Consider the following 26,247-nt stretch of genomic DNA (forward strand, 5'->3'; position numbering starts at 1 on the left):
TCTGATGCACACTAACAGAAGACAGTTTTGGGGCTGGATACAATTGGAAGAAACCTCAAAAAATTATCTTTGAATTTCAAGGATCAGAAATTCGCAGCTTAAAGAAATTTAAATCTCCCTGGAAACTATTTACCAAAGAAACCTCACAGTAATACATTCTTTCAATGTTAGAACAGGTTGAAAACCAAAAGTTTGCAAAGCTCAAACAGGAGTGAAAGGAGGCTGGAGCTGGCAAAAGATCTTTAAAAAGATATTTTGAAAATGTTTTTCCAAATCTTTATTTCCATGCTTGGAAGTATTTACTAAGGTCTTTAGCTGGTGAGCAAAAACCAGAAGTCACTTCCAGAATCTGTGAAAGAAAAAGGGTTCTTTCTGTAGGTCTCAAAATGTTCCTGGGATTCTGACGCTGGAAAGGTTTTCAGAGCGCGCTTCTTCCGAAGGACTTTCCAAGAACACATAGTTTACTGCAAAACAACCTCACAGAGAACTACAGCGTTCCTGTTGAGAGATAAAAAAGCTATTTCTACACAGACAGAGCCAAAACATTGAAGTTTTACATTTCAATAAATGTATTTTTGGTGTATTTCGATAAGGTACAGAGGATTGAGTATACTGAGACTATATAGCAGTCTCTTAACTTTGCTCAATGCAAGGTAGCACCTATGTAGATGCCTTCTACATATTCTATTTGTCAGCTTACATATGAAACTGTTCGAGTGATCGTTGGTTCATTGACAGCCCAGATTGCCAGCTTTTCAATTTTCACTTCAATAAAACAAAAAACCCCAAGGAGAACACTTTCTCTTTTTAATCATATCCAGCCCTGTTTTCTGTAATGAAGAACTTCTTTGCCAGCCCCAGGAGAGCAATTTTTTGAATGTCACTTTCAGATAGCAAGATAAAAATCTCTGTAATTTACAGAAAAGGACTCTGACTGCCATTTGCGGCTTGAACCACTTCCCAATTTATCTACTTTTTTGAGGCTGTTTACATTTTCAGACAGCCCAGCTCACTCAAAGTCAACATGCTCAGTTCAGAGCTGCAAAAATCCACTCTGTGCCAGGCATAAGGGAGACTTCGGACCTCCGACAACTGAAAGGCTTCTGGATCAAGTCATCTGTGTGAAAAACGGCAGGAAAAAAATTTTTTAGAAAAATCACATTTTCTGGTGAATTGTATCACTGAACAGCAGCGTTAGCCACGGACAGTGCAAGCCCTTAATTAGGGGAAGGCAGCTTTGCACACCTGAAAGTGCCGTTCGTTCCCTGGAAAGCTGCAGGACCCTCAGATCAGCGTGTCGCTGCGTGGAGAAGGGAGATGAGAAAGGACATCCTTAATTTGGCTGAAGAGCAGCTGGTTTGCTTCTTAATATAATTAGCTCCTCCAGCAAGCCCTTATGCTTTGTCAAGGAGGCTGAAGCACACTTAGCGCAATTCAGAAGTGACACATCAACCACTTTCATCAAATGCATCCAACTCGGAGGGCTCATTTGTTTGTTCTTTCCAATATCAAAGACTAATTTTGATTTAGACTAAGAGCCTTTTCCAGTGCAACCATCCCTCGGGAGGGAGCTGTGGCAACACGAGAGCATTCAATTAGTTGTCTGCTCTAAATTACTCATGGAAAGGAGTGTATTTTCAAAGTCCGAGCTGGAAGGGGGTTGCATAGCTAACAGTTTTTGCCCCCTCCTTCATATTATCAGTAGCAACTTTAGCTTTGCATAAACCTTTCTTAGCTTAGCAAAGCTGCTCAGTCACCTACTTTTTCAACCTTCATCTTTATTGGTAACTTACCACCTGCTGCTTCATTTTCTTGTTTGTATCTTATTACAAGACAGAAACAAAAAAGTAGAAGCCAGTTACTATTAAGCTGCCATGTTACATCTTTAGCCACAACCTCCTCTTTATCAGCTTTGCCCACTCTCCAGCACTGGAGTTGTGCCTACTTTTGCATCTTTTTTTTTTTTTTTTTTTTTTTTAAAGAAACCTCAAAAACTCAAGGCATTAGTTAGTGCAATAAAATAGGAAAAAGGTCTATCAGAAGAATTCAAAAAATATTTTGGACATTTTTTTTTTGTCACTTTTTGGGTTCAGTTTTGATTGTTGGAGAATTTCTTAGGCCCAGGATGGAACTTCTTGACAATGGAGAGGTGGAATTTAAATCCATGTCTCCCACTTGGAGATTACATGTTCCAGCCACCTGCGAGGCAATGGCTAAAAATTCAGGGAATCATTCTCCATCCCTGCTTAAAAGGAAGTTAAATACTGAGATTTAGCAAAATCTGAATCTGATGGGGGGTGTGTGGGTGTGTGTGTGTGTCCCAGGGACCTTAGAATTTCTGAAAAAGTCTTACTAAAACTTTTCAGTACATTCGTGTTTCTATACAGGTTTTTTAAAAGCAAAATCTCTCAGTTCCTACTCAAATCATCTAAAATCAAGGAATCATCAACCTGAGGCCTATGGGTAATACAAATATATACAACAAAAGCAGGCAGTGACCTGCCCTCAAGCTTTGGCAGAGGATTGTGCAGACCATAAATCACACACAGTGGATTTGACCTTTTTCCTACCTTATGTAGCTGAAGAAAGATCAATAGGGATTGTTGGCACTGAGACAGAGGGGATGTTTCTTTTATGTAGCTGTGTTTTCTAAATGATAACAGATGTTCAGTGAAGCAAGTAAGAAAACAATTGTATTTCAGCGATAGACTGCACCAAATGCAATCCTAGCAAGGTGCAAGAACTGATCATCATTTAATGAGGCACATTTTAGAAAAATCCAAGGTCAGAAAGCACTTCTTAATTTGTAACAGGGTATTGCACTCATCTCTGTGCAGAAGGAAAGACCCCTGGCCCGGTAGGAAAACGCACAGAAAACTATTTATCCCCAGGGCAACTTTCCTGGCACCATATTAGAGCAAAGGAATATTACTGAACAAAAGCTCTACTTGTCCTACAGAGCCCCAGATCCAAAGTCTACAAATCAAGAGCCTTTTCAGTCTCTAACGCCTGCAAAGATGGAAAGCAGCCCTGTGAGCTGGCCAGTTCCTTGCCTGTGGTAGCATCGCTCTGCTCTACACTGGTACCCCGGCTCAGACCAGTCCATCCAGTCCACTCTCTAGTCTCAAGTACTGGCCATAAAATGGGAGTACAGGAAGAGTTGCCACAAGGAGGTATCTTGGGAAAAGATGGGGCAAGTATACGTAGCAGGTGATGCTTTGCCCAGCGGTCTCCCCGACGTTGAGGCTTCTCAGCTCTGGAAGCTTCCTGAGACTCGTACAGTTTTTGCCTACTTAGCACCTCTCATCAGATCCCTCTTTCAAGGATTTGCTCAGTCTCTCCTTGAGTCCACAGAAACTGCAGGTATCCACAATTTCCTTTGAAGAGGGCTCACACAACTTCACTGAAGGGGGACTGTCCTCCTGTGGAGGACATCAAGTTTAGAAGATCAATACTTCATCTATTCTAAACTCTTTGAATTTCACTTGTTTTCCCTTACCCTCGAGCCTCACAATGAAGAGCAATGATCAAGAGTAAAGCACAGTCACAGCCCTGCCTTCCCCCCAGGGAGTCAGACAGCAACGGAAGGAGAAAGGCCTCTGCTTCTTTACCAAATCCTTTCTGCAGACCTAGAGACAGTTCTCCCTGTACGAGTCATAGCTCGGGATCCCTCTGCACTGCATATTTAAAGAAATCACAGATTTTTAAAGTGCACACTGGTGGGCAACGCATAAAACGCTCGTTCCTAAAAATAATACCTAACCAGTCTTGCATAGTCTGGATTATCTGTGAGAAAAACACTTCTTATAATTTCACATTAAAAGGAATGCTAGGCCTCTCCAAATCTATTTTAGCCCATGCATGCTAACTAGATATACTAGGACTATGAATAGATTGCAGTGCAAGACAAAGAAGAATAATTTAACCCTTATCCTGCACAGAATTCAATACTTGGAGGAACTGGAGGAGTAAAAAAGCAGAAAGACTGTCTGTCACTGGTTTATGACCAGGTAAAAAGTTACATGCAACACTCAACATCCAGTTCCTCAAGTCAGAAATTCATTTCCATTTACCTACAACAGTTCCTACTACTGGGACAAATAGAAATAAGTGTAAGAAGTGGTAAAATGTCTGTGAAGGCTTAATTCATAATGAACTCCAGTAATCAGACAGACTAGCTGTAAGGCATCAGAAAGAAGTTGGAAGAACAAAAGACTTGGAGCTGCTGGCAGGCGACCAGCAATTTCTAGCAGAAGTTGGTTACAACCTTCAGACATCTGCACACCTCTTACAAACACACGGCCACACTTGTCGGCAAGTTCTTGGAAAGTTTTAAGAGCCTAAATGTAATTGTAGAGGTAATAAAGCAAGAAGGATTTTCAAAATCCATAGGCTTCCCCGTACACTTTTAAGAGAGATTTTTCTCAGCTTTGCCAGGGCTGTAAGCAGTTCTTAACTCTTGCTTACTACAATCAAAACAACTAAAAAATCCCACCCTTACCTCCCAGGAAAGTCCAGGGTGACTACATGAGTCATAACTTAACAGACATGAAAAAAGGATCCATTTTAGTTCAGCTGTGAAACTGAAGTTCATAGAGGTGTTATTCAAGATGCTTCTAACAGAGGCATGGAAATGAAAATCAAGTGGTGATAAACAATTCTCTTGTAAACATTTTTCCACCATTTCGCTCTCAAAAATAAGCACGTACTGGTATTTTGTAGACAAAGCAAAACAATCATTAGAACATTTCCATTCAAAAGGAAATAGATAAACAACTTAACCATTTATTTGACTGCATTGTATTTAGACAGCTTGTACATTTCATAACCCCACTGTTTTTGTTCTCATCAAAAAGGATAAAGGGACAGAAGAATATAATCCACTCAAAACAGCAGTCCAGTATTTTGAGATACACTTGGTATTTTCATAGATGCCCACCTGATACCTGAACTCCAATATAGGTTGCAATGTTTATACAAGACCTGAAATTTTCTTAACATAGCACTCTGTTTTAGCAATGTCTTGCAGTGCCCTGAAAAAGTTTGTGATGTACTATGCAACACCAATTAGATTATGCCTACTTTTCTTGAAGGTGATGAACCTGATAATTTCTTAAAAAACAATATAATGCAAACATCCATACTGACATGTCAGCCAACAGCAACATTTGGGCAAATTTAAACATAAGAATGATCAACTCCTTAGTTAGATTTGTCAATGCAAAAGGTGAGGGGGAGAGGACTGTGTTTTAGCAACAGACATGAGAAATAACCAACTTTTCATCGCTAGATTTCTTTTGAAAACTTATTTTCATCTCTTTGCAAATTCAGAGCTTCCCACTTGATATCCAAATCCCAAGCAACACAGAGAACAAATCTGTTTCTTTTAATACGAACCAACACATACAGCTTCAGTATCTTCCGTAGTGAACTGTGTGTTACACAGCAGCAAGATCAGAACCTTTCAGGCAATGTACTCTTTTAAAAGAAACGTGCACCTATTTTGCGCAGTATTTTCAAAACGTGCATGGCAACAACTACTTCTTACAATAAACAAACAGAATTGTATTTGAAGTTTGCTCAGAAGCAATGCTTTTGGCAGTGCCTTTGTGAAAAGTGATTTCAGCTAACTTCTAAGTCGGCTTTTAAATCTGAAGACACCCACGGCTTAAATATTAACCAATAGAAAACTTGCCTGTCTGGCTTTTCAGTTTTTAAACATCAGCAGACACACAAGATAGCCCAGTTTGCAATTTGTGGTACAAGTCCAACAGCTGTTAACAAGGTATGAAACCTCCCCGATCTGTCTCCTTAGTTCAAGCAAGCCGGAGCAGTCACTACGTCCTGGACCACGGTTGAGAGAAGTCTGTTTCGACTGATTTAACGTTACCAACATTTAAGTCTTAACTATGAACGAAACCTCCTGAAAAGCCACCCAGAAAAACTGGCAAACCTGAGGGATCGGCAGAATGCGAACAAAAGGTTTGATCATGTCACAAGGCAGTAGTGGCAACACACAGGCTTTACGCTGAACTCCAACATGCTCTGTGAATTACAGACTCTGGTTTGTAACGCTTTGTCTTGGGCACCATTTTATATATGAGTTTTCTTTACTGAGGGGAACAAACCCCCTCAAATGCACAAATGGTGTCTACAAGCAGAAAACTCAGAAGGGCCAATTTCCATTAAAAATCTTTATTTTCAAATACAACTCATAATTTGTACATGGTAAGAAATGCCCGTCACCATGTGCGATTGGTCTGTGCAAAATAAGGCTTTCCTTTAAATCCAGTTTTCCTGCATAGGGCTCTTTTCCAAATGTTACTGGAGGTAGGGGTTTTGTTGGTTTTGTTTTTAAATGTACAGTAATTAGCAAAAAAAAAAAAAAATAAATCCATGACTCAAACCAAACCCTAAAAAAAAAAAAAGTGTAGTAAGGCAAATCTGAAGAGTACGCTCAACTACAGAAGAGCGGATTCACTGAGAGTTCATCCTTTTTCACAGATTACATAGGTTCTTCCACAAGTCAACTAATATTTCTTTTTTTTTTTTTTCCAAAGTGAAAAAAACCCAACTGATTCATAGAACTGGGATATATAATCACACTGAACAAGAAAGCCTAGACACTGTAATTACTGAAAAAAATTGATGGGTACTGGTAAAACCTATGTAAGCCCAATTAAAGAAAGGAGGAAAAAAAAAGAAAAAAAAGAGAAAAACAGAGCAAGAGCGAATGCGAGAAACGGGGAGAGAAAGAAGTTCTTCCCCACTGCTTTGATTCTGGAGGGAAAAAATCCCCCAATAATTTAGCTCATGTAAGTTTAGAGAAAATGAGAGCAGCTAAAAATGGATACAATACACCTTGAAATTTATTTCCAAGACCAAGAACCAAAGATGGAAGCATTTTAGGACACTGAAGCAAAGCAATCTGAATCTGAAAAAAAAAAAATTGTTCCAACTATCTTAAAATAGCTGTTTTTCAGAGCTTCTAGCAATAATTTTGATTAAATAAATCATACCAATTTACATTAATTTTCTATATCTTCTTTTAAAAGTCCCTCACTCTTTTAATGAAAAAAGTGCATCCAAAACCAGCAGAGATTTACTGGTGACATCGGGTTCTCTTTTAGCAGCTACTCAAGGTTTTCAAAATAGCTTACACTTCTTGCTATAAGAAAAGGGGGGCCTTCCAAACCCTCGTTTGGGAGAAGTATCCAAATTATAAAAATCTGAAATAATTTATTATCAAATCCAGAATTTAAATAAAAGCAGAAATTTTCTTGCAAAGACAATTGAAGAAAGTAAAAGAATAAAAGCATGCACTCCAAACTCAGAGGTGAAGACAAATATACTTATCTATACAGGCACTGGCAGACGCAATTTAATTGTTACTGTTACTCATTGTAACACACACCCCACCCTACAATACATTTTTTTCATTCACTAATCACTGAGGTACCAATATTTAAGAATGGAAAATTCAATATTGAAAAATAAAACCTAAAATTGAAGCCTTTTTCCAGAAAACTATGGCAATTTTTGTATGAAATGTTAGTATACTTATAGAATTTTACAATCTACATTGGCTTTTTTCTGGAACCAAAAGTTGCGTTCCGCATACAGGTTCTTTGATAAAATGTTCACTGTGTATGTAATACAGTCAGTAGACTTGCAAATGAATGAACATATCTTGGCTATCAACTGGCACATCTTGCTGGTACCAAAAGAACTCGGACGTTTGAAACAATCGGTTTTAATTCTGAACAAACGCGCCATGCCAAAGTGCAACAAATATGTGCGACACTCAATGAGACACTGACAGAAAGAGCTGCATGGAAATTACTAAGTCCACCTGCAAAGCAATTTTGTACAAATTGCATTGCATGCAAAGGACAACTCTGCGCTGTTGGGACGTCAGTTGCTTGATGTGATGGTTTCTTTTAACGCAGCCATAGTTTAAGACGCAGTGCATCAACTCCATTTAAATAGTATCTGAACAGCCTCTTGTCTCGCACAAAACCAAGGTTTTCATAAAGTTTCAAAGCAGACTTATTTGTGATTTCTGTTTCCAATACAACCTTTAAGGAAAAAAAAGAAAAAAAAATATCATATTAGAAAGCAGTTGCAATTACATGACCACTGAAACAATTTCAAAGTTTTTATTTAAAGGTACACTTATTAGCAATGAGTGGAATTAAGTTTTTCTTGTCCTGACTTATTCAAGCAACCCCTCTCCATTCCTACATTAAAAAAAAAAAAAGCAGTTAACCAACAACTGTAATTGTAAACAAGTTGAATTCATATTAAGATTTTAGTTCTTTGCTGTAAACAGTATTTCGACTCCTAATAGCTAGGGTAAAAAATAAACAAACAAAAACCAAACAACCCCTGTCCAATACTCCCCCCCCCCCCCCCCCCCCCCCACCTCAAAACCCAACCTACCAAACAGTCCAAAACATACTTTGAATTTTGAATGAGCAACTGAACTTTTTCATGTTACAAGAACTTGGCACATGAGGTTTGTTTAGTCATTTAATATCTTTGATCTCTAATTTGATAGATTTAGACCTAGATACAGGCTTCAGCCTTCTACAACTAGCCGTCAGACCCAATGTTTGCAACTAATATATGTGCTCAGTGCAAGTATCCCAAACTCAAATCAGAATGGACACCAGGAAGAAAAAGCAGCTTTCTCCATTCTTTTCCCCCTGTGTTGGTAAGACCCCAGCTGCAGGAAGACCTGCCATAAGTAGCTCAGTCCAAACCCAAGTGTATGAGTAGTCCAAATTAAGCAACGACTCAACATTGTCGCAGAAGTCTCAAGCACAGGCAAAAAAACTACACTGGTGTTAACATGAAGTTAATTACAAAACTCCTGAAGCATGTCCTTCTGAATTGTTTTTCCCTTTTGTCTCCAAAGGCACTCAACAGAGCTCTGCCGTAACTGGTAAGCCCTGCGCCCACTCCAAATGCTAAAAACTTGTTTTGCCTCTTTACTGTTGTCCAACTCAATTATTTAAGGATTCTGCTATTAAGGACAGATCATGGTTGTGCAAGAACACAGGCTGAACTAATAAGCTGACTAGACTACATACCGTCCCACGACAATGTACATTCACATATTAAACAAGAGCTGATGGACACTGTAGAAAGACCATACAATGAAAATACAGCCTAAGCAATTTCTGCAGCAAACCAGTGATCGCTGCTGGTGTTAAGTCCACTAATGGCTATTTCTAAACCAGCATTTGATACCTGCTCTCTGTAGTTAGAACTATATACATAAACCTTCCCAAGTCCACAAAAAGTCATCTACCCCAGCTCAAAACCCAGGAACCCAGGACTCCCTTCTCCTACAATAAAAAGCAAGAAAACTGGTTAACATCCCCCCCACCCCCTCAAAATCAGGAACAAAATATTAGCCTGTATTTGTAGAGCAGTTTAAGTCAATCTACTTTATGGACTCTGAGGTCCTACTGCCTTCAGGCACACATTTCCATTCCCCCTCACCTCTTCTGCCAGCTCACTAGGCTTGCTGCTGAGCTACTTCAAAAAGCAATCTGGTAGAAAACCTTTCCTTTTGCTCTCCATCAGGTTTGTTTTCTGCAGTCTGAGGAGTGGCTAAGCCAATGTAAAAGAGGGAGGCAGCCATCAGTTAGACTGGTCACCTTTAATAAGATTTAAAAATCCATTTAATGTATATATTTGACCATTACTCAAGTTTCAAGCCACCCTAACTACATTCCAATGGATAATTCCTCCTGCGCTTCTCAGCATAGGAATGTTGAAAGAAAGTGAACCTGGGACTAACAACCCAATGAACAACATAAGACTTAGAAGTTGTTTGCTTTCTGAAAAGGAACTAAGAGTCACACATTAAACCACTGACAGTCAGAGTTCTTCAATTACAGCAGGACAGTCTGTTGTACCTGCACACTTAAGACAACCTAATTCAACTCTTAGTCTTATGGTAAGAATTAGAGATTGAATTTCTCTACCTGGTACCTCACAGAATACTACTATCAAGTCTTGTGACTTGATCAAGTACTCTTAACATCCTTAATCCACTGAAATGTGTAACTATTAATTTATAACAAACTAGGGAAGTGCAATAGTTTTCCTGAAGAGTGCTATTTTCTACACAATTACGTGTATTGTACAACTTCTTAATTCAAATTAAAACAAAGCGTTACGCCAAAGAGGAAATCTGACCCATGTAAATCCACAGTGCAGAAGACTATTATTTGAACTCTTAGCTACAAATGGCATTCACTCTCATAAAAGTTTAGTAACCTAGCAGAGTGATATAACAAGTCTGTATTCAGCTGCAAGCTTGAACACCTTGCAATGCTAAAAGACTTCCAACACTGCAGATCATTGAATTTAAGGGAGTGGTTAAATGTTGAAATTCAGGTTTGTTGGAATTCCACTACCTGAGTGAATGCTCATCTTGAAAGCAAATGCAAGAGATTTGCTCTAGTACTTCTAAGGAAGACTTGTCACAATAAAAAAAAAGTAATTCCCTGATCTCAATATATTGCATTGATCTCAAAGGGCTAAAGACATGTTTCTATTATCTAAAAAGGAAACAGTCATATTTTATCCAAATTTCATTAGCTTTGTTTTGTGAAGGTTTCATCTCTTCCTATGTGGGATTTTCAATCAAGCTCCAAACCTTCAATCATTACATTATTTCTGGTCTCATAGGGTCTCCTTTGCTGTACACATATGCCTGTTAAATCCTCTAACAACACAATTACATCCTCCCCTGGAGACCAGCAAAGGTCTGATTGGATTTAACAGCATTTTCTGCAACTTTCTGAAGGCTGTTACTTTCTCTTATATCTTGAATTTCATAAACCTAACATTTTATCTCAACTCTCTAATTTTAACTGCGTTTAGAAGCAAGAAATCTTCCACAGCGAGAGTGGAGTGCAACATTTATTATTATTACTAGAATTTATTCCTAAACTGAAGATAAATGGAGAGGTCAAGATTTTTTGCTTCTTCAGTTCATACTCTGAATGAACTGAAGTTTAGAATTCAAGTCATGGAATGAATACAGCCAAACCAAATAAGCAAATGAAGAAAGTACTCTCTCAGCACTCACAGAAGAGGTTGCTATTCTTACTTGTAAGTCTGGCATAGGATCAGACTCAAGTTATGGGTGCTTGTCCAGTGTCCTTCATCAGTTTAACTGCCTTAACTTTTAAAGAAAGGTAGCACCGAAAATATAACATTTAATACCTTAGATGATTTGCAGGTTAAGAAAAAACTGTCAATGGTTTGATAATTTCAAATAGGATTATGTAAAAATTAAATGTATATTTTTATAAGTGTGATATTGAATTAAAAATGACACACCTACTGTTGTGGTCAAAAAACTACACTTTAAATCACTCTCAAGTTTCAATAGGAATTCTCATGAGAAGTTGCAACTCCTTTTCATATTCTACATTTTGCTTAAAAAAAGCTCTTAACAGTCCCACTTACTAGAGTCTTATTTTGATTAGTTACCAGTTACATGGTGCATTATTTCAGTAATACGAACTGAATGAATTGTATGCAGATTACAGTCATTTGTTACAGATGGAAGACCTACATGTGAATGAACAACTCCTCCTTTCTAATTGTGATTAAGGGATGTAATAGTTCCACATGAAGGTCTTAAGCAGTACCATTTTTGAAAACTGCTTGTCAGTAAAAACTCAGCAAATGTACAAAAATCAGCCAGACACCCAACTTGCTGGAGTTAGCACATACTTTCCTTTTTCACACCGGAAGAAAAATCTCTCCAAAACTTTGAAGATGGGAGCAAAGCTATTCACCTTCACCTGATCTATTTCTATAGTTCACATTTTCTATGTAACCATCCCATAAAGTTATTCTGAATCATTGTGACCTATTGGAAACTCAGGCCATTATAATCTTGAAAACCTTCAGTTCACTACCCCAATCAGAATTCATTAACATCAAATGCCTGAGAAAGTCACGAAGGTAAAGAAAAAAAATTTTGAAAAAAATCAAAGATCCCTCAAGTTTTGTAACGTTATATCCAGACACTCCAGCTCAAAGCATGCTGTTGAGTACTTTCTTCAGGCTTGAAGGTTATTTCTAGTTCAACGACCCATCCCCAACATCAGATCACTTCCCTCCTTTCCGTTCTATTGTAGGCCATGGCCAGCTCCTCCCCTCCACACAGATCCCATCCCGGCCAATTCACTGCTTCACTTACCCACAGCTTCCCCAAGCCAGGAAGCAACCTCTGACTGGAAAGATATTGCTTCTCAGCTTTGAAGCATGGCATATAGCATAAACTACCTCCTAGGCAGCTGGCTGGACACAGGAGCTTGCACTGTAAATCACTTGTTCCATAGTCTTGGCTTAGTTTATTCCCATTAAATTAGCTTACAAGAAAAAAAAAATTCCTTAATCACTAAAATACCGCAGCATACTTTTAAATGCTAACACATCACTAGTGACTTAAAGATTTTCATCTATGATGTTGTATAAATCCTTTATTTTTCAGGACTCAATGCAGATACCTCAAAGTCCAGTCTATGGTACTTTGAAAAGCAACACACTGAACAAAACATTTATCAGATTATATGCCAGAAGGTATTAAAATTAAGTATATTTACTGCATCTATTCCATAATTAGACTGAAGGAAAGAGTTTCCAAGCAGCCTTTGGAAATTTTTCATGACACCCACAGCTGCATATTCATGTTTTTAATCCTATTCCAAGCAAGTGTCAGAAAAAAGCCTTTTTTTGAATTGCAGTTCATCCTATATCAAGTAGCAGCATCTTTTTATTTTCATCATGCTTCTGATTTTATTAGGGGATGTAGAAAAATATCTTAAGAGCTGCAGAGATGATTAAACTATCCACACACCTCACAAAGATAAATTACTCTGATGCACTACTTCATGTTTGATCAGCTCTAGGTATTAATTAGACAGCCAGAAATTGTTCTCCCAACAACTGTTGTGAAAACTGGTGAGGGTAAATGTCTTGGTGTCCTGGCTCTGTCAGACAGAGCTTTTAGTGGTTGGCTAGTTGGATTTTTCAGATTCTGGTCATGACTGAAAACTCTGCAATCTACCGATTAACCTACAAGTAACCAACATCATTATTTTGTACCATATGTATCTGGAAGAAGCCTACACGTGGTGGCAAAGAAAAGAAGAAAACACAAAAACACTGGCTATTTGGCTGTTGATAACCTGTACGTGAAAAAGAACAACATAAATATATCAAAATCAGTGTGGATATGCCTCTGCTGACCAGTGTAGAAAGTCAGAAATACACTCTGCTTGCTCTCCATGCTGCCTGGGCATAATGAGCCCCCATTTCAAAATGCTGTGGTCAGCACAAGACTCAGCTGAAGGAAAAGCCCCCAAGAAGCAGGACATAATTAGTTCAGAATCATCATCCCACAAACATGGTTACACAGTTTCTAAACTGGAACTGAAACCTGCCTGCACCCATCCAGCACACACTTCAAGGAGCTTGAATTGTAGTGCCTTCAATTAAAGAGGGACAGCAGCAGTCTCTGAAAAAATGCCCTCTGCACTTAGTACAAAGCATTTATACAGCATCATAGATGAAAATCTGTGACTAAGACTTAATGAGGTCTCACTGTAGACTAGCCTGTAAGCCTTATCATATTTATTTCATTTTGACGAAGATAAAAACCAGTAAGAAACACTCTTGGACTAATATTACAGTGGTAGAAAAAAAAAAAAGACAGACACAGGAGAGATCATTATGCGTCTACCTGTTAGATAATCCAATTTAGAAATGTAGTTACGTGCGAAGTAGTACACATGCCTTCATAAATCATATGGTAATTACTGCAACTCTGGTAGCTTGAGCAGAAATAGCCAGTTCTACTACCGACTCTAACAACAGTAGGCAATTCACTTCTCTGCATTTCGATTCTCCAACTGCGATGTGAACAGTATGGTATTATTCCTCAATTATTTTAATTTTTTCTTTTAATCTGAAATGCTCTAGCAATGGCAAATAAATTCAAGACCATAGTGGAAAGCAATGGAAAACAAACAAACAAAAAAAAGGGGATTTTTTTATTAGTTTAATGTAGCCAGTAGTAAAACAGATTAGAGCAAAGCATATTGCATACGATGATAGAAGCAACAAGCCAAAACAAAGAACTTAAAGAATTACAGAACTATCAGATTGTACTATACTGCCCGAGTACAACATAAATTGGGGGGGGGGGGCTCGGAGATGACACCAATAAGCAGAGGCATGAAGGAATCTGAAGGGAAGAATAAATATTTCAAACAATGAATGAAGTCAGAACATACGCAGGGATGCTGCAAGAGGCGTAACACAACAAGTGGAAGAATAAACAGAGTATGTGCCAGAAGTCCTGCAACAAAAATTGTAGTTTTGCATAAGAAACTTCACACACCGCAGAAGGACAATTGAGGAAGCAGTTGAAACAAGATCACAGAGATCAAAGGGTCATTAACTATGACACACTGAAATGACACAGTGCTCACTTATCAGGAACAAGCTAACAATTGCATTGTCCCAAGGAGCTGAAAGTTAAAGGGACAGATAACCGGATTGAGGAGGATGCTTGCAGGGAGAGTTCCTCACAAGTTAAACATGGCACATATAAAGATAGTTAGTTGCTTTATATATATGCCAAAAAAAAAAAAAAAAGTAGGGACTAATCTGGAAAAGGAAAGACTAGTAACATATAGGCCTGAGAAAGTCTGACAGTGATTCAGTCACTTTCCTTCCAAGTTTTCACTGACATGCTAAATCATTAGAGATCTGTCAGAGCTACACAATACAGCTATGCACTGTCAGAACAGTCCTGATCACTTGCTGTGATAAAACCACCTTCTGCAGTACTACAGCATGTACTGTGCCAGGATCTCTGTGTATTCTAGAAGTATGGAAGTATTCCACACACCATGCAAGTTACACTGGTCAGCAGCACCTTAAACTAGAGTCTTTGGAGGAAAATGTGCCTGCGACCAAAGGCTGAGGCAGCTTTGCAAAGTAAAACAAAACCTGAAACGCTGAATTTGAGCCCTTATGACAAAATTAGAAAATCCTTCTCCTATTTGTGCCATATGTTTTTCTGAGGTTATTTTTCCTTTCATTATAAAAGGAATAGCTTCTTACCAACCCACTCCCCACCTAAAAAAAACCCAGTTCTGTAGAAGAAAAACCTGTGAAATGAATTCACATACAGGAGAATGAAAACCATTTACATTATGAAAGTTTTTGATTATAAAATCTTACCTCATCACAATCTCCTTCAACCATAGCATAAATAGCTTTCTTAACCAAGTTTGTACCTGAAATATAGATTTCAGTAAGTGTCAGAGTTGCAATGCAAAAGATGCTGGTTTATATATGACTAACGTGTACTACCTACATGACATGACACCTGGGGAAAGCAGGGAGGAAAGGAAGAAAGAAACAAGAAGTTGCAGTCAAGTTGCAGTCTCAAGTTTGAACATTAAAATAATCTGTAAAGTTATCCAGAGACTCAGCTTGAGCGCAAGATTCTTCTAACACAAGGATATTAGGAACAGGCTTCTATGTTTAACATAGTGTTATATATAGCCTTCCAAGATGTGATTCATTCCTTTTTGTTGCATTTAAAGTCAAAATCTGCTGGCACGTACTTGAAGGACATTCATCTTCCAAGGGAATTTCCTCTTACTAAAACAAATACTTCTGTTAGTAACAGAACTTATGAAACCACTTTTCTTGGGGCTGACTCCCATTTGGATTTGCTAGTATCTAATAATATGGTTGAAGCCCATCCCTTCCCCTCGGTCAAGCATTAATTTAATTCTTTATCATTATTTTTCATCTATTTCACAACAGTTCTACAAATGTAATATCCCTACCTGTCTGTAGAATTGGGGTGAAATTGAAAGTTGATTTCAAAGTTATTAGTGGAAAAAACTGCTGTTCAATGAAATTGCATAAATCTCACTTCCATAAGAAGGCTAAGGAAAAGGAAAAAAAACCCCAAGGAATCTAGAGAATGTTTTAAAGTATTCTCAAAGCTTTAATAAATTAAGATTTTCATTGAACATATGACAAAACTGTACTACATATAAAACAAATCTTCAGATTAACAGCACACTTTGAGAAACAGCAAGGTGGCAAATGTAGGAAAAAGTCAACATACATAATGCTAAAGTAAGCAAGGCTTTAAATATAAATTCTATTTATATAATTCTAAAATTATGAACTGACTAAAGCAAGGGAAAAATCTTGCAGAGATCTTCATAATAGTATTAGTTCTTATTTACTTATGAATCCAAGCACCTGCATTTAAATTATGGCAGGCTCCTTCATGACTCAGCTAAAAGGAAAGGAGAGACAGGGATTTCTCAGTATCCTCTTCCCTCTGCTCCAGTATAGAAACCTACAACGGCTTTTGAATTGCACTGGAGAAAAAAAAAAATCCGCACATGCTTGAAAAGTCATGATAATATGTAGTACTTCAAGGTTTTTTGAGTTTTGGTCGGTATTTTTTATGAAGAAAACAAACACAATGGTACCATTCTGCAATGTATCAGCGTATTTTTCCATTGCAAGTAATCTTCTGTCTTTAATCACAAAAGTATGAGCTGTTCGGTGTGAATAAGTGGCAAAGCACTCTTCTAGCCTTTAAAGCTGACGTCTACATTTGACGTTAAAAATGTTACAAAATGTAATTTCACAATAACCAACACACACAAAAAAAAAACTTCCATAAGAACAAATCTTTAATTAAGCCAGCTAGAATAACTGGTGTTAGAATGAAACATCCTTTCATCAGGGCAAAACTGATTAACGAGGGAGGGCAAACTCCCTGCCAAGAGTGATTTCTTTTATCATGTAACTTCCCAAGAAAACAGATCTCCTTTTCAGTCAAATAGCAATACACAACTAGTTTTCTTCACTTATTAATACACAACGAACTATACATTCTCCCCAACAGGCAATATATGCATAACTGATAGGGGCAAGTCAGCGGATAAATTCACTGAAAAAAGATAGACTGAACATAACACAGAAATACAGTGATGAGGGCACATATAAAAATGCAAAGCAATTCCCCCTGTTGTTATTTGACAGTGGTAATAGGCAGAGGTAAAGGGCTGCTGGCTGCCTTTCTTTTTAGCTTTATGGTATCCCAGATGTAAATCTCATAGAGCATTTCAGGCGAGTTTAACAAAACAAAAAAAGCCACTGGGGAGCCTGTGTGGTTGTGTAAGGTGGGGATGACAGACAAACCACCACATCTAAAAGTTCAGTTCTGCGTAAACCTTTATGACAGCTACAGTTATCCCAACTACAGGATTTAAGTAAGAAATAACAAAAAAGGCTATTCTTACCAATTCCTTTTCTTCTGTATTTGGAATCCACTGCTAACATGGCTATATAACCTCTGCGGAACATCTTTTTGTGCATATCCAGCTTGCAGACGATGGCACCTACACACTCCTCACCTACCATGGCCTTAAAGACAAACATACACGTATGCATTCTCAGTTTGTGATCTACAGTGCTACCAAAAGTAGTAAACCAGTTCATTTTAAGTGAAACAGCCACACAAAATTTGTTTGCATAAAGCTATAAAAAAAATAACTAAATAAATTTTAAAAACGTCTCCAAAAGTATAAATAAGATTAAAGGACTCTTATTTCTTTATTACATTCAAATAAAGTTACAAGTCAATTAACAACCAATGAATTGTCCTGGAGAGAACCACATTATTATTCCATGAAGTCTACAGGTAAGAACACATGTGATAGAAAAGGGGGAGGAAAAAAAAAAAGAAAAAAAAAAACAGGTTAAGGCATAAATCACCCTTTCACATGGGCTGCCACAGAGGAAGAAAAGTCCATTCCTGTTTTACAGTGATCTGAATTTTCATGTACAAGGGCTGTGGTAGACAACATGCTTCATTTTTGACTGGTTTTAATGTCAAGGCCACAAAGGATCACATTGCTGCGCTTCGTCTTTAGAAACTTGTCATTTTTAGTCACATGACACCCAAAGAACAAACAAAAAAGCACACAGTTAATTTCACACTTTTTAACTGTTCAGAGATTTCATTTGTTAAGAGCTACGCACTGACAGTTAATCCCAATGGTACTGTCACGAAAAGCATGGTCAAGGAGATGTAGTTAGTCTGAAGAATAAAAAAAAAAAACCAAACGAACAACAAAAGAACCCAACTCCTCCCCAAACACTTATCAAACTACTTGCACAACCACTAAGTTCACCAGAATTTTACGATTAAATGTATTAGAGTGTAAGAAAAACTAGTCATACGTTAACTGAAGGATTAGGCAGCATGAGGGATTAATGACATTGTAACCTGCAGCAGTAAAACTGAATAATGCTGCAGAGTAGGACAGCATCCAAGTGGAGAATGAATTACTGTTCACTCAGGAAAGATTGACAGAGATAAAAAAGAAACTCATAATTGTACGTATGGGTGGATGAGTGGATGTACAGACTTTGATAGACCTGTATCTGCAGGGGGGAACTAGCCTTCGGCTCAAGAGTAGCAACTAAACCGGGACTACAGCACATGATTGGCACAAGCATGTGCTGGCACAAGCGCTTCGGCATAATTCAAATTTACATCAGTAAGACACATCAAATGAACAGGACTTGCCAGAGCCAGTAGTGCCAGGCCTCAGTGCAGCCCACCTGTGAACCCAGTGCTCGCTCCTCCAAAGCCTACGGTATATACTCTATACTCTACCTCAACCTGTTTGTATAGAGCTTGTAGGCTAAGAGGCTACAGACAGGAGATTCATTCATGCATTTCGTAGTGGAGGCACAAAGACACAGTTTTTTTCACCCCAAGAATAATAACCACTTCTACGATCTCTGCCTGGATGGTGGGTTATTAACCAAGTTAGCTGTCAACCAGGAGCTGTATCAAAGGTGAAATGAAGCAGCCCAAAATGTATGAGCTGCAGTTACAAAGCTCTATGATACAGCATGATCCTAACACCATTTCTAATACAGTTTAAACTCATCAGGTAAATATAATTATTGCTAAGTTTTTATTTGGTAGGAAAACACGTTTTTTTTAGCAGTATCCAAGAACAACCCTGAACAATCTAAACAAGTGGTTTTTAAAACGATGAACAGAAACTGTAGCATGATCTAAATGGATTGAAATACACAACCTCTAAGCAGTCTTTCATTTGTTCTAAAACACAGTTTATTCCATAGGAAAGAAAAGTTGTACTTATACTAAAACTGTGTATGCAAAGTGTCAGCTCAAGGCAAGTTTTGTATCTCGGCTCAGACCTGAGAAAACCAGGGAGTTAAATAAAGAGTATCATCAGACAGGCTGTTCATAACATTGCTATAATTATGCAGAGCACCTAGATGTAATCTTATACCTCACTAAAAAAAAAAAAGCACACCACAAACTAGCATGTTATAGTTATGCTTTGCCCTGAAGTGAACACGTGCAAATTGTTGATCGTAACAGCCATGCGGATAATTTTTAAGAATTTTTTTTTTTTTAACATACGTCAAGACTAGTGACGTTGCATATCTGTGTTCTTTCTTGTTTAGGGCACTTCTCAGAAAAGCTATGTTCATGAATCATATTTAAAACACTAAATGAACAGCAAAGAATTTTGTTTCAGTGATCAAAGAAGCAAATACCCACTGGTTTTACTACTGTTGCCAGACAGCTGAATAAAGTATGACTTTGTTACCAGTTCCCCAAACAAATCTATTTCTCTGTCTTTAGGCAGGTAAGTCTGCCAGTTAATCTACGGTTGTTCCACTTACAGAGGGAGTGCTGCATTTCCACCTCAATTTGAGGTTTTTTTGTTGCCTTTCCTCTCCCTTCTCCTTCTTTCGAACCTTATCTAAAGCTGGAAATGAATGTAAAACGTGATGTAAAACTTTGTAATTTAATTCCCTGGAGAAGGTTAAACTGTGTAAAGAAAAAAAACCCCAACAGACTGAAATAGGGAGAGTGGGGAGGAGAGAGAAAAAGTAGTTCCCATACAACACCATTTATGAAAAGACAATCATGGGCCAAATTTTCCTTTCAGGTATATGAGAGTGATTCTAAATATACAAGTTTCTACAAAGAGAATTCACCCTAAGTTACTATTATATATTATAAACCCCACTGAGTACTACAAGATTTACTTCAATCATAAGTCATTAGCAGGATTAACATACATGAATTCAAATTCAATATTTGCATTAACTTTGTTCTTATGAGTAAGTTTAAATATTTAAAACAAACTAGATTAATACTGTCATACTGCAACCATGTATTACTAGAAGAGTTAGCACAGAAATGTCTGTAAATCAGTAAGGACATTACTTTTCACAAAATTAAACAATTGGCATTAATTTCATTAGCAAAGATGGCATTATGTCTGTCAGCCAAGGTCTGAGTGCACATTTAATACCCAGATCCTGTGATATTTCTTCCCATTTAAAGAAGATTAAAGCAACCAACTAGCTCCTGAAAGAGAAATATTTTGCGATTCAAATGCAGCAGAACCTGCACTACTGCAATACAGCTTCCCTCTCACACATGCACCAAAATCCATCCCAAAGTATCACAGAAACAGCTCTGTATGAATCCTTCAGCTTACATCATGCTCCTGAATGCCATCTGAGGATACATTTAGGCTAATGGTTAAAGTCTGGCAGTTCAGTCAGAGCTCTTTATGATACTGGGCAAATCACGCTCTGTTTCCACTCTATGAAACTGGACACGAGTAATTCCCTCCTGTGCCAAGGGCATTGCCAGAATAACCACACTCGTTGTTGTTACGTACTCAGATGCTGCAATGACTGAAGTTTTCACAAAGCCGCTGACAGAGAGAAGTAACACAGCAAGCCTGTATCTGAAACCACGATCGCTCCTAAGAGGAAACTGGAATACAGAGAGAGTTTGCAAATTGGGAATGGATGTTATAGAACTTCTTCCTACATCTGCCATGAGGCTAAAAAGACTTCCCAGGCAGTCTCCTAACTTTTCTGGTTCTTCTTTTACGCCCCAAGTTTTCTTGCAACTAGAAACAGGGACGATGTCTTACAAGTCTTAATTTCAACATGAAGTATGCTTAGACTCTTGAATAAAATCCAATTAAAAAAAAAAGCAAAGCATTAGTATAAAACAAGATCTTAACTGCAGTCATTTAGGATTTACAACACATCTAAAACCACTTACATGGAATTAATAGGTTATTTTTAAACTTGTGAAAGTTTAAATTATAAATGCTGCTATAGCTAGTGGCAAAGTTAAGAACCCAATAAAAGCACAGATTTTTCCAGATTTTTCTTAAAAGGCAGCTGAGTGGTGCAGTATTGTGAATTACAGGAGAGGTTACAACACTCAGCCAGAACTCTGCTTTTATTACGTCCTGTCTTACCCAGACTTTGGCACACAGTGAGGTTTCCTAAGCTCACCTCTCCCATGCTAACATATTTTGAAAACAATTTTCTGAAATATTTAATGTATCAGTTCTAAATGAAAGTTTTAGAAGTTTAACACTGCTAAGACTAGAAGCCAAAAATACACTTTAAAAGGAAGCTGCAGCTTTGAAAATGCATTTACAATCCATATGGGAACAAAGTTGTAGCAATGCTTCAAAACGCTTCACGTGAAACAAAAGATACCGCGTTCCTCTGTCATTTTTTGACAGAGGAGTGGTGATCATCAGTCATTTGAAGAGAAGCTGGGCTGACAGGGATTCTGGGAATAAGTAAAAAACAGGCATTTACAGGGCATCCACACCTAGCGCACAGCGCAAACCTGCTCTTCCAAAGACAGGCGAAACCCGAGTTTAAGCAGACAGTTACAGTTTATGGAGGAGAAGGTTATTCCCTTGCAACAGCTCAGTCAGATAATGCTGCAGTGTAACACATCAGAACTGATCATCAACTATCCCCAACTTGTTACCCCTAAAGTCAGGAATGAATTCGACACTGAAATGAACATGCTTTGAAGATTCCTAGTAACTCCAAGTCCTTTTAAAGTAGAATATGAACTTTTTTTGAGCATACAGTGGTTTTATACAGCAAAACCACGCTACTGACTAGTTAGGATTGGTCCTATGCCTTCCCTCCAGCTGTGCTTTTTCACCTCCCTCCTTGCACCAACACCGGTGCCTGTGACATCCTACTGTGAGTGTGTTTGGAGCCCTAAACCAACAGAAACTTAACTCTAAAACATATACACACATACTCACACTCTTATATGTTGTATGTTGTTGGCGGGAGGGCTACCTTAGCTTCCCAAATCAGAGAAACACAAGTGTTGGCACAAGCCAGGAAGAGGTAGTTGAACAGAAAGGAAAAGCAAGCAGCCCTTGCACTAGCCATTAGAGCAATGGTGCACCTTGGGAAGGCCAAGCCAAAACTCAGCAAGGGTCAAACCCATGAGATAATCATCATCAGGAATAATATTAATAATGCGCCCATAAAACAGCTCTGCACTGTCAGGTATCCAAAATGCTAGAAAGCAAAATTACAGTGTTTATGATGGTTTACTGAATAAATATCAGCAAGGGACACTTGTTGATCATTTACAAAAACAGACATCCCATCTTCAATTTAAATAGCTCCATCCCAGCCAAAACCAGGACAGCAGTTTCCCCTCACATGTTGAGAAAAGGGAAGGGAGCCCATGACAGTGCAATGAAGACATGTGAGTAAGCATCAGAGATTTTAAAAATGGTGATGGTGAGATTCAGTAAAGGAATTGATTGAACACCTACAAATATTTTTTCAAATACAGTCAAATTGCAGTCTGAACTCTCTCCCCCAGACCAATCAAAACCAAAATAAAACCTGAACCCAGAAGGGTGTGAGACCACAAGGCATTATAGACAAATGATTCTGCGAGATCAGGTACTATGCTTCTGTTCGCCCTCCTGACACTGTTCTTGCTAATTGGAATATGCAGTCCCCGACTGGAGATAAATATTTTAAAGAGACTTATTAGATAGAAGTAGTTCAGGAATCCATTAACTGCAGGAACAAATTAAATTTTATAGAACAGAAAGTCTTCAAGACAACCTCTAAAAAAACAAACCTTAAAAATACTAAAACCAGTCACAAAAAAACCCCATCAAACTTGACTCAACATACTGCAAGACCTTCAAATTATTAAGTAGATAACAATTCGCTGGCTTTAGATGTTCATAGCCACATATTCTCCTCTACGGTTTTATGTACTTTACGTTGTTCCACTCTTCAAAAAAATGGCAATACACAGAGTTCAAGTAAAGTTTTGTTGATTCTTCAAGGCTATTAAAAAAAAAAAGCTGTCACTACAAAATAAGCTTAAGACGCTTTCTTTTCCTTGAGTGATATCTTATTCTTTGAATGTACTTACTAGAAATCATCTGTTTTAGTACTCTGTCAAACAACTTGCCACTGCTCTTCATAACAAAATTCTCAAGTTACTTCCTGACAAAAAAGATACAGATTTAAAGTCTAAACAAATGCATTGTGATCCAATAGTATCCAACATTACCTTGGCATTACCAGCAATACACTCGATGCTAAAAGTATGGACATTTGTAATTTGTAGTTCACGAGCATTTATTTTCAGTATGAAGTAAATCAGTCACACGCATAGCTCAGTGCTTGAAAAATACCATTCTGCTCTGATCAGCATCCTTATAATGGCAAACATGACTTTGCATCGAACAATGTTGTCAAATATTTTCATATTTCTATTTTGTTCCAGACGGTAATGCTTTGCTCAACTTCTTATAATCCTACTGTATTCCCTCTTCAGGGTTTCTAAGAGGCACAGTTCTGAAAAATCCTCCTATAAATCATATAAATCCCACTATAAATTATACCAGACCCTAAACCAAGAACATTCAGGAAGTTTAAGGCCAGATGGATTCCATTAGCCTCACCTCCTGTACTCATATCCTATTAAAATTTTACAGAGATACTCCTCAATTGGAGGGTGTCTTGACTCTGGCTAAATCATACCTTTCAGAGAGGTGTCCAGCCTTGATTAAAACATCAAGAGAGAATAATTCATCATTTACCTGTGCAAGGAAGTGCCATACACTCCCATGAATGTTCTGGTTTGCAGACATAAGTTTTCCTATGAGTAAATCAAACACAGCTAAGCTCCCACTGTGCATGTATGCTTCATAGGCCAACTTATACTCAGTTTCGTATACCTGTGGACAGATTATCATCCTAAAAGCATGCTTTTCAACTGAGACACAAGTTCTTCTGTAAGAAGTGCTAATCATTTAGAAAGACAGGGTGACAGGTAAATCAATCTTCTCAATAGTTCAGTAGGAAGAATGTAACACTAAATACATTGTTAGTACAGCAAGACAGTCTAAGGAGCACGCTGCATGCTGCACACACTATCACACCTGTAAGAAGCATACAGCTGCGCTTGTCTTTTTCAAAGTAAGCTCACAGATCAAAAGTCTACAAAACCTTTCACAGCGTCTCTCCATGTATCACTTAACATTTACATGCTAGCCATGCTGAAGTCTGTTTTAAAACCATTGTGCAAGAATTACTCAGCACTCATTAAGACACTAGTGTACTAAGTACTTTCTTTTTCAATTACAAACCTAGGAACTGAGACAGAATGATAAAATGAGCTACCAAAGGTCACCAAAGTCAATGTCAAAACCAAGATTAGAAGCCTTGAATTCCTGGATGCTGGCCCTGTGCTCAAACCCTTTTCCCACCACTTAAAACATATATTAACAAATGTAGGAGCTTCAGGCATATGGTTTACTTATACATGCACAGGTCACAAGGAGACTTCATTAGGAAGACAGGTACTCCCAAAAAAGCTTGGCCTTATGCACACAAAGATTATTAGAAGTATTTCCACAAATGTCAACCCTTTAATCCTCTCCTCCCCAGCCCCAAACCACTCCCAGTTCCTGCCCTCCCTGCCCCCTCAGGCACTTACCAAAAAGCAAAGTTGTGGCCAGTTGTGGATAAAATACCTATATGTGTAAATGGAGTAGGGTTCAGACAGATCTTTGGTGATCAGTCTCATGATATCGGGCATCTGCAACTCTGACTCATATCGGACGTATCGTATCGTTATGTCCTCCTCGGGCTGAGAGTCCGTTCCCGAGCCTTTCAAACTGCAAGCTGCTTCTAAGGACGCGGAGAGTTGCAGCAAGGACTCCTCCTCCTCCCCTCTTTTATCCCCCTCCTCCTGCTCTTCCTCCTCCAAGCCAGTCTCTCCTGCCCGTCCATTGCGGGCTGCAGTCTTAGCAGCAGTTGTAGTTGTGGCAGCAGGCTGGCTCCTGTCCTCTCTTACTGCTGCTGCTGCTGGGGGAGAAGGAGGAGGAGAGGGTGCAGTCCTTTCCTGGGGAGGGAGGTGGTTGGTAAGGGGGGATGAGCACGGTGCTGTGGTCGGGGGCGATGACTGCTGCTGCTGTCCAGAGCCCATTGTTTTACTGGCTCGCTTGTTCTCCAGCCCCTCGGGGGCTGCCCCTGCCTCCGAGCTGAGGATCTTGCTCTTGAGAGAGGCCCGCAGGTGCCGCAGCTCGGGGCTGATGAGGCCGTTGAGCTGGTGGTTGTGGTGCGGGGGATGGTGGTGGTGGTGGCGGTGCTGCTGCGGCCCCCCCTTGCCGCCGTCGCTGCCTCCTCCTCTTCGCTGCTGCTCCCGTCCGCCCGCGGGTCCCTCCTCTTCCTCCTCCTCTTCGGCCTCCTCATCCTGGGCCCCGGTGCAGGCGGCGGCGGCAGCAGAGGAGGTGGAAGAGGAGGAGGAAGCAGCCCCCCCTCCCCCTCCTCCTCCGGGGAAGGGGGAGAGCGTGTCCCCCTGCGGGGAGAGGACGCTGCTAGGCCCCGGCGGTACCTCGGCCATATCCTACGGGAGAGACCGACACAAACTCACCGAGGAGGAGGGCGTCAGACGAGACGGGGGCGAGGGGGGGGGAGGCGGCGGCCTCACGGGCCGCGGTCGCGGGGGGTGGGGGGGGCGCGAACAAAGGCAGAGACAGTGCCCGGGCCCCGCCTCGCCGCCCCGCCGCCGCCTCTTCCTGCTGTCCCGCTCCCCCCGCCGCCGCCACCGGGGCCCTTCCCCGCTCCCTTGCGGGCCCCGGGCGGCCACCCGCCGCCGCCGCGGCCTCCCCGCCCGCCACCGCGGCCACTCACCCCCGCGTCTCCTCAGCGCCGCGGCTCCCACTCTCCGCTCATCCAGCGGCCGCCAAGCGCAGCCGCCGCTGCCGTAAC

General features: G+C 39.4%; 1 protein-coding gene and 1 long non-coding RNA gene across 12 annotated transcripts; both read right to left on the bottom strand.

The window, feature by feature from the left end:
* Positions 1–262: 262 nt before the first annotated feature.
* Positions 263–2,225, bottom strand: LOC141943558 (uncharacterized). Its single transcript, XR_012628994.1, has 2 exons — positions 1,246–2,225; positions 263–1,117 (listed from the first exon to the last, which is right to left on the bottom strand). It is a non-coding gene; the product is annotated as an uncharacterized LOC141943558 (long non-coding RNA).
* Positions 2,226–4,765: 2,540 nt separating this feature from the next.
* Positions 4,766–26,247, bottom strand: NAA30 (N-alpha-acetyltransferase 30, NatC catalytic subunit). 11 transcript variants are annotated; one of them, XR_012628997.1, is made up of 6 exons: positions 26,170–26,247; positions 24,971–25,882; positions 17,388–17,511; positions 15,906–16,007; positions 15,289–15,344; positions 7,998–8,078 (listed from the first exon to the last, which is right to left on the bottom strand). XR_012628997.1 is itself a non-coding variant. In XM_074869107.1 (5 exons), exons 2-5 carry the CDS (start codon positions 25,877–25,879, stop codon positions 7,941–7,943), a joined length of 1,227 nt encoding a protein of 408 aa, XP_074725208.1. In that variant the 5' UTR covers positions 25,880–25,882; positions 26,170–26,247; the 3' UTR covers positions 4,766–7,940. The 11 variants fall into 11 exon arrangements, 8 of the variants coding, with proteins under 8 accessions (XP_074725208.1, XP_074725212.1, XP_074725209.1 ...); XR_012628996.1 differs by lacking the exon at positions 15,906–16,007 and adding an exon at positions 16,333–16,454 and having other exon boundaries at positions 8,002–8,078; XM_074869107.1 differs by lacking the exon at positions 15,906–16,007 and having other exon boundaries at positions 4,766–8,078.

This window comes from Strix uralensis, chromosome 4, assembly GCF_047716275.1.
Source record: "Strix uralensis isolate ZFMK-TIS-50842 chromosome 4, bStrUra1, whole genome shotgun sequence".
NCBI lineage: Eukaryota > Metazoa > Chordata > Aves > Strigiformes > Strigidae > Strix > Strix uralensis.

Bases quoted from the DNA above. Each gene is read 5' to 3' on its own strand.
- NAA30 (XM_074869107.1), bottom strand. From the start codon at position 25,879: ATGGCCGAGGTACCGCCGGGGCCTAGCAGCGTCCTCTCCCCGCAGGGG. The intron at 15,345-17,387 runs GTAAGAATAGCC...TCTATATTTCAG, and splicing joins ATACAGAAGAAAAGGAATTG to GTACAAACTTGGTTAAGAAA. The intron at 8,079-15,288 runs GTAAGATTTTAT...TTTTCCTTAAAG, and splicing joins TTGAAGGAGATTGTGATGAG to GTTGTATTGGAAACAGAAAT.